General features: G+C 35.6%; 1 protein-coding gene across 1 annotated transcript; it reads right to left on the reverse strand.

Annotated features, from left to right (window-relative positions):
* Positions 1-453: 453 nt before the first annotated feature.
* On the reverse strand, positions 454-6,531 carry LOC136835845 (uncharacterized). The gene is made up of 4 exons (XM_067099692.1): positions 6,388-6,531; positions 4,525-4,644; positions 2,760-2,837; positions 454-1,070 (listed from the first exon to the last, which is right to left on the reverse strand). The coding sequence occupies exons 1-4, from the start codon at positions 6,529-6,531 to the stop codon at positions 810-812; spliced, it is 603 nt and encodes a 200-aa protein (XP_066955793.1). The 3' UTR covers positions 454-809.
* Between the last annotated feature and the right edge of the window lie 2,354 nt (positions 6,532-8,885).

Here is an 8,885-nt window from a genome sequence, read left to right on the forward strand (position 1 = left end):
TACTCTTGTAAAAATATTTCAAGGCTACTTTTTTATTAACTGTTAAGGGAGTTCCATCAAACTTTTAAGTTGAAGCTGCTATGTATAGAAATTGAATTTTTTTTTATTTGTAACTCAGTACATGAGTTCTTAGATGTAAAGTTGGGAAAATGAAATTGCTAAAGAATTAAAGATATCTCTTATAATATTATAGTAGTTTGTGTATATTCTTTATACGTATTTTTGTTGCAAGTACTTTTTTCCCATGGAATGCCATAGTGCGCTTAGGATAGTTTAATAAAAAAAAAAAAAAGAGAGACAAAAACTAGAGGTTCAAACATTTTAATTTATTGGCGTGGGTATGTGCAAAGTCACTTAACTGCAATTGGTTTTGTTAAAGTAACTGTTAAAGACTTCAAGATTAGATTTGCAGGTGATTGGTAAATGGGAGATGCTATGCTCAGCCTTCCTACGTTAAGTATATAATAGATTCTTTTTCTACTTAAAATAATGTGAGTGAACCAAGATTGATGTACTGCAGAGTACTGAAGACTGAATGATATAGCAAAAGAGCAAATTTGTAAGACGTTTACTGCCTTTTAATTTATTTTCAGCAAATGGTTGATTTGACAGTGTCGCAGAGCTTTGCTTTCTTTCATGAGTTACTACTTTTTACAGCAGTAAGGGATTTGATTTGTACTCCTGCATCAGGTCTGACTTCATGAAGGTTAAATTTTCCTTTTTTCGTTTACTTAGAAGTTTCAGAAGCTCAAAATAGAGCCCATTATTGTCGCCAAAAATTAGTGGTCATAGTCAGAGTGACGAGCCTTTCAGTACAGCTCCAGCTCATCCAGAGACTCTGCACCAACCAGGATTGTCATCAGGTGGTCCAGTGTATTTGAACGACCTCCAATTCCCTGAAGACCCGAAAGGTCAAATTGATTGATGTTCTTCCTGAGGTCATGTTTGAAGCAGGCCCCGAGCCTTGTCTTTCTCTCGCACTGGGTGAACATGACCAGGCGGATGAGGGGTAAGGGCAAGGGAGATTTCAGCTTCTGGAGTGGGAGACAGCTCTGAAAAGGAAATGGCAGTGCGTTGATTTATTAGTATCTTTATTATTTCATGATGTACAAGGGGTGTCGTCTGTACATTACTTTGTATGATTTCATGATGTATCGGGAGTGTCTGTACATAACTTTGCATCTCCAAAATGCGAGTTTGACATAGCTCAAGAGTTGTAGTTTGTTTATCTAATTAAATTCCCAGTTACATACGTGTTGGGTGTAATGATTGTAGATAGTTCATTTTTCCCTTAATCGTACGATGGAACAAGAATTTCTTATTCACATTTTGGACATAGAGCTGAACAGAATAATTTGTAACTTCACGAAAAAGGTGGGAGTAGACGTGTTTCCTAGGATGTAAAATGAGGAGAGAATGCAAAGGCTATCGAGCAAAGCATGATAGGTATTGCATGTCTGCCCGAGAGCAAGAGGAACTTTCACCTTAAGCGTAAGAAAGTAAAGAAGAAAATGTTAAAAGCGTAAAAGCGACAGTCCTGTCATCTCCTGGCAGAAAATATTAGGATTCTGAGAAGAGGAGAAGGCAGGAAAGGAAGAGACAGATTAAAATAATTACCAAGAATTCAGTTTAGTCATTTATTGCAAGAAGAAGGAACGGCTGAATAAGACTAAGCCAGTTAGGTAACCAAAGGATATGCCGGTTAATTTCATACAAAAACTAAAAAGGAGACGCAGATATTTTGTCAGTAAAATTTTTAGACTCGCCAGTTTACCAGCACTGTTCCTCAATGTGCCTTTGAGATGGGAATATAAAATATATTTTAAAAACTTATATTGGATAGAATTTTACGCGTTTGGCTTTCCAAATTAATTGAAATTCCATCTGTTACCGTGACTGACATTCTGCCTAAAATTAAAAGTGAAATGGAAAAAAGTACGGGGAGAGGAAAAATACCATTCCCTGTTTTTATATATTTTTAGCTGGAGAATCCAGTTAAGGGTGCATGTTATGTACTATATATTATTAACACAGAACGCCTTAACATGTATTTTTAGCAATGTATATAAGTAACCCCATCTTACACAATATATATATATATATATATATATACTGTCATCTTGTTGCTGCCATTTAATTAGTTATATAATTTTATAAATTATCACAATATATGTATATATATCAACGATCATGTCTTTGATATATACCCTAGCTGTCAACGTCCTGAAATATGTGGGACAATTGTGTCTTCAACCTATATATGTATATCCTGAACTAGGGATTATCTTTGGTATCAGCATATTTATTATATCCTGCCCTGGTTCAGTATATGGCCAAGGGGACCTCTGTCCAATATGGTATTTGACTGTTAGTCTATTATTACGGCCCAGAAAGACAGACACATGCATCCAGATGAGATCCACAGATACATACTTGAAACTTTATGTGTATTTTGCATTCTTTGAAGGCCTCCATATTGCGAAGCGTAATTGTTTTTCATTATTTTAGTGGTTATAAGGATGTCTCTTTAAGTTATTTTTGTAAACATGTTTTGATTGGTTGTCAGACTGCATTCCAGCTAGTATTTGAAGAATTATACAATGTATGTTGTGGTGGTAACTTATGTGTATATATATACATACATACATAAAAAAACATCACCACAAGTTGGTTGCGAGTGTGTATATTTTAATATTAGATGACGAGTCAGCTCAAAAATAACTTAGAAAACTCACCACAAGATGAGGCCTTCGATCTCATCTCAGGTTGTTATCTATTGGGATCTTGTAATAAGCGTTGAAGATAGTATCAGCCCTTAGGTTAAGGTTATCGTCAATCTGAAGAGGAAAGAGTAATAAAAAATGCTAATAAATTGGAAAAATTTAATATAACCGTTTTTAGAGTGGTTCCTTATATGGATATGATTTTGTGTAAAGTAATACGCATTGAAGGTAATTCTCTGCTTTGGAGATAAGACTCTGACCAAAGTGATTTTCCTAACTAGTGGTCATTCCCGTGGTTGGAACCGCGGAGTACGATTACAGTGTGCCTCGGGCAGCCACTGGTACACTATCGACTTGGTGTCAGATGCAGTCATTTCAAAATTATTAATTGGAATTGTGTGGAAATTATATGGATCCAGTGTCAGGCCGAGCTGCCTAGTCTTGTAACCCTTCTTCATGATAAATTATCGGACTGATGAAAAAGGTGATAAATGGTTTTACATATTCCATCCACGCCTTTCAGTCAAAGTGAAATTTTTCATATTGGATATGTGAATTTTGCCGAGTATGACGGCAGGTTGTTAATATTTTTCCGTTCTTTTAATTGGCGTAAATTTTCAGATATTCGATTCAAGTCGAATTGCTCTCTCTCTCTCTCTCTCTCTCTCTCTCTCTCTCTCTCTCTCTCTCTCTCTCCAAAGGATGTTTTCATAACTGACAAATTATTTTATGAACCAAAAAAATTCATTCTTTCAACTGCCATTTTATCAGAAATCGCAATTAATAGAATTGTTATTTTTGTGAGGGTACTATTCATTCAGTTCTCCTCATTCTGTAGTATGGTTCATTTGAACGAAATTAGAGTAGACTAATATTTATTTCAAACCTGTTAAATAAATTTGTTCCAGTTGTCATTCTTCACTTATTTTCTAGGATAATATTTCTAGTGTTTTCTTACAAAACTGATCTTTGTTCTTTTCTGATATCAGTGCAATCATTGCAGGGCAGTATTTGTTTAGTGCAATGTTGTGAACTGTTGGCGTTTTCGAAACCCAGTAATATCGAAACTCAGAGGAATTATTTCATAATTATCGTGATGGGATTGTAGGTTACTGCATATCCATTATGCAAGAATAGGTAAAAGTTGGCCAGTTGACTTATAGCGCAGAACGTGGTGTTTCCATTTTTGGAAAGGGAAATGTAATTGGCACTAGAACATAGCATATATTTTAAACTAAATGGTAGAATTCTGGAATTATTTTTAAAAGCCAGAATGAAGAGGAAACCCGCCAATAACTAATTACCAAACTTGTTTGTTGGTGTAAACAACAGGAAAATCCTCTCTGTAGGGGGTAGTGACTTTAGTGCATTTCACGCTGTGCACTGTAGGCAATACTTAAGGTTCTTTTCAGCGTCCCTTCGACCCCCTAACTGCAACCCCTTTCCTTCCTTTTACTGTACCTCCGTTCATATTCTTTTTCTTCCATCTGACTTTCCACCATCTCCTGACAGTCGAGAAACATGCCAAGTACCATTTTTAAAATATAATAAATTAAATTAAAAAATACTTTGACTCAGGATGGCGCTTGGCATGTTTCTCGACTGATAGCCTCAATTGTTTCATAGTGTAACTGCGAGGGTTTCTGGTTACTCTGTTTCCCTTTCAGCGCTGAATGGCCTTATAGGTACCAGTGTTTGGCCTTTGGCTTAAATTTTATATTCTAATTGCAATATTCCAACAGAAAATTCTAATAGAGCCGCGAAAACTTCATTTCTTGAACTACTGATATCTAATACTCACGTATTTCAACTTCCTGAGTGTGCAGGTGAAGTTACTGAGCGCAGCTTGGACACTGAGAACGGAATCTTGAAGTGTATTTCGGTCGAAGTATGGTTGTTGTTGTTGTTGAATATGACGTCCCTGTAATGAGAGGAGTAATGAGCTTCATGTGGATCGGGCAGTGAAGGAAAGATGATGATGATTATTTTTTTTACGCTGATATTTGTTCGCGTAGTAATTGCTTCCATTTTTTCCCGAAGTGAAGAGGCGATCCTAAAAATTATTATTATGATTTTTTTTTTTTTTTTTGGAGATACTATGCCAAAGTGTCTTTAGTACACTATGAGTAGGTGAAGTAGCAGTCTTGAGGTAACACGGTATTTTATTTAACTGTAAATTCTGAAGTATTTGTTTTGAGAAATGATCCTTCTACGTTTAAATGAGTATATACACTGACACGCACACAAATTTTTTTTGGATGTAACTGTAACGCAGTGTACTTCCACATTACCGAAAAGATATGGTCTGTATGAGATGATATTTGTATGTCCAGAAAGGTTGCAGAATTTTGGGGTCGAAAACGGATGGTTTCCGTAACGTATTCCTTGCATCCTGTAATTCATGGCCTCCCAGACTCTTTTCCAACACGAATATTTAATGTTGATTTAAAAAATGAGGATTAAATTGGGCATTAAGAATCTGTCACGCACTCATAAACGTCATACATCATAGTCTTAATTCACTGCGTAAGAATGCGGTAAGGAAGAAAGGGGATTCGCTAGGAGAATGGAAAGGGAATATAGAGGGATAATTATATATATATATATTTTAAACTTACGTGTCTGTGGATTCACCAATATCATATTGTCCAGTCGATAAAGTTTGGGCTGTAGGATTGTACAGGAACGTAGACGGTTTGTCCTCCAACATCTGCGTAATATCCCTGAAATGGAAAGAATTTGAAATCGCCTAACGCATGTCATAGAAATGTAGTTGTTTTATATAATTTAGAAAATTCATAATAGAACGCAGAGCGAAAATGACTTGTCAGATATGCTACAAAGTGAAGGAAAGTTATGTTGATATGAAAAAGAAAAAGCATTCAAAATAGTAACGCTTTCTGTATGCATTCTCTTTAAATATTTAGGTATTCAAATTTTCAAAGCTTCTCTAAACTCCTTCTGTTGTCGACACATTATCCACACGAGTTAGCCAAGAAACCTCAAAGTCTGGTTTCTTCAAAGAGAAAATAAACATTACCTAAATTTTACGTTTTGTATGTAAATGAGAGGCGTTTGCTTCATGCATGAGATAAGTGAAGAAAGAGTTTTCGTCTTTGCGTATAGAATTGCAACGTTTCGATCTAATGGTAATCACCATAATAAAAACTTCAAACGCCTTGTGACGCAAAAGGCTTTTATTTTCTTATTTAGCAATTCATGTCTTTTCTGTACTTTATCTTTCACAATCTCCACGCTTCCCTAGCCTCCCTTCTCGTGATTCTCTTCCATCTAAGGACCCAGCTGACACTATTGCGTACTGTTCTCCCAGGGCTTGTTAAAAAGACATGTCCAAGCCATCTCCGTCTCCGTGTCATCCTGATCTCATTTGCATGGACTACGGTAATTTCCAGATTGCTCTCTTTTGTAAATCTGTCCTGCCATCTGACTCCTCATGTTCTTCTTAAAGCTTTATTCTCAAACCGATAAAATCTCTCAGAAATAGTTTCACTGTCATACCAAGATTCATTTCTCTGTACTAATATAGCTCTTACTGCAATATGTAAAATCTTTCATATGCAACTTCAGTATGACGTGGGCATCTGATGCTGCGTACTTGTAGGCTATCTCCCTTGCATCTCTGAGGCTTTCTCATGGAACTTACTGGTTGCTGGTGAGCGTACAAGGGTACGTCAATATGGTGAGGCATTCCTTTGATGAAAATGCGCTGCTGTTGGCACAATTTCTCGGCGTCTGCTAATCGCTTCAGGTCTGCGTAGTAGAGATCATCTCCAAAGCAGTTTGTCATGGCCTGGCAAGTAAAGGAATAAATTCATGTATTCGAGCAATTATAGCTCAAAACTGCAAAAGGCATTTTTCCTGTTTAACTGATTAGTTATTCAGTGATTTGGTATCTTTAATGATCAAATTATTCCCTTGATAAATAATTACTGTGTGTAGTAAGCCTTACCTTTGTGAATGCATACTTCCGGAAGAACCTGTCCTGGGCAAGACCGGTTGCTATTAGGAATGAGATGATGATCGCGTGACAATACATAATGTCTGAAAGAAAAAATAATACTGTTAAGAAATAATAGATGTGTTTATATGTATGAACTTAATTTATGTGTATACATACGTACAGACATTAATATGTATGTATAATTATATATGTGTGTATGTGTGTGTGTATATGTGTATATATATATATATATATATATATATATATATATATATATATATATATATATATATATAATATATATATATCTGTAACTAACAGTTAAGCTTGGGAAATGCACTTCTTTCTCAAGAAGTGTATGAACTCATGTCCAAAGCTTTACCGACCCCAGTATGAGATAAAAGCATTTTTTTGTATCACGTTCGGAATCATTGCCAGCTATGTGCCTATCTGCTGCATTGCCTTTATTGTACTTTAATAGAAATATCTCCTTCTCATCAGTAGTGATGACATTATAATCACTTTCTTTACGTGATATATGTGAATGCTGTCACTTGCAATTAACTGAGAGAATTGTACTTCATTACTCAAGCATGATTTAAACTCCCGTCTTTTGAGTTGCAAGTATCAGGGCTTTACCCACCTCACTACCGAAAATAGGCCGTTTGTTTATACCGTTCGGTGGTCAGTGCCACTGATATGCCTATTTTAATGTGACTATTTTTGAGAACTTAGGTATGTTTCGTGCTTTCCTTTTAGTGAACTTTTCATCACTGGCTCCCATGCACTCTCGAAATAAACTTGTACCAAATACCTGCAAATGATCCTGAGGTTGGGCTTGGACCCTATGGACATGATTGGAATCCATAATTCAGAAATGCAATGCAACTTAACATCGCATACTTTGCAATAGACTTGGAAGTTGGGTATGTTGCAATGTACTCAGTCACTGTTAAATGTTGCAGTGCACATAGATGCTCTAGACTTTGCAGTGCAGCTGTATATTGCATATAATATATAATAAATAAATCAGACGCTGTAGCTGTTGCTGTTGTGCCTTCATACGCTGTTGAGACCGCAATGCACCCAGCCAATGGGGATGTTGCAATGCAGGCTTTCCTGAAAACTCACAGTTAATAGTGATTCTTAATTAGCTTGGTCTTCCTCATGAAAAATGAGAGTCAAAAGTTTGCAAAGGCCACACATTTTTCAGAAATGGGGTTTTGGGAATGGGGCGAGGGGGTTGGGGGAGGCGGGGGGAGGAAGAGAAGGAAAGATATAAAGCTGTTGGTGATGTTATGTCGTCTATTTTGTTGCGCAGCTTTGGTTTTCATTAAACTTTTTCCATTACGATTTTTAACTTTTTTTCGTGAAAGTTTTGGCTTTCAGTGTTTTGTTCTGTGGAAACTTGAGGTGCGTTTTGCCTTGAGTTCGAAATATTTTTTGGCAGAACTGGAATTTTTGAGGTATCCTCTTGCGAAAATTATGCATAAATAGTTAGTAAGTTTTATCTCTTTTTGGCGCAAGTGCAGTTTAATTTACAAGTATCCTTTTACTCTTTATTTTGTAGATTTCATTTAGATTCAATTCTTGTAAAGAGTAGTTAATGCCGGGAAAATAATATATAGAAATAAATGCCATTGATCGAAAAATACTATATTGATTATTATTATTATTATTATTATTATTATTATTATTATTATTATTATTATTATTATTATTATTATTATTCAAAATGTTCTTTCAATCTTTTGGAACAATTTCAAAGAGGCATTAACTCCCAAAGTCAGCTTCCACAGAATCGAATTCCCATGCAAGAAAAACAAGAGTGAATAACAATAGCTGCTTTCGTGCTATTACGAACTATTTCTTTTTCTTTTTCTTTTCGTTTTTTTTCTTCTCGGGTTGTTTATGGTCCCATGTCCTTCTCCCCATAATGAAATAGCAGTTTTACTGGTGGGGACGGGAAATTCCTTTATTGAGTTATCTGTCTTCGTCTGTGGCGTCAGTGCAGTTCAATTTGTTTTCCGAAATGTTTCGATCTGCTCTTAGATTTCAGCTTTAGTAAAAACATTACACACACACAAACACATATATATACTGTATATATATATATATATATATATACATAAATACTGAAACATTTTAATGTCTCAAGTTAACACATTAATATTGAATTCACTGTCCCCTGGGAATAAGTT

Source organism: Macrobrachium rosenbergii, chromosome 55, assembly GCF_040412425.1.
Source record: "Macrobrachium rosenbergii isolate ZJJX-2024 chromosome 55, ASM4041242v1, whole genome shotgun sequence".
Classification (NCBI taxonomy): domain Eukaryota; kingdom Metazoa; phylum Arthropoda; class Malacostraca; order Decapoda; family Palaemonidae; genus Macrobrachium; species Macrobrachium rosenbergii.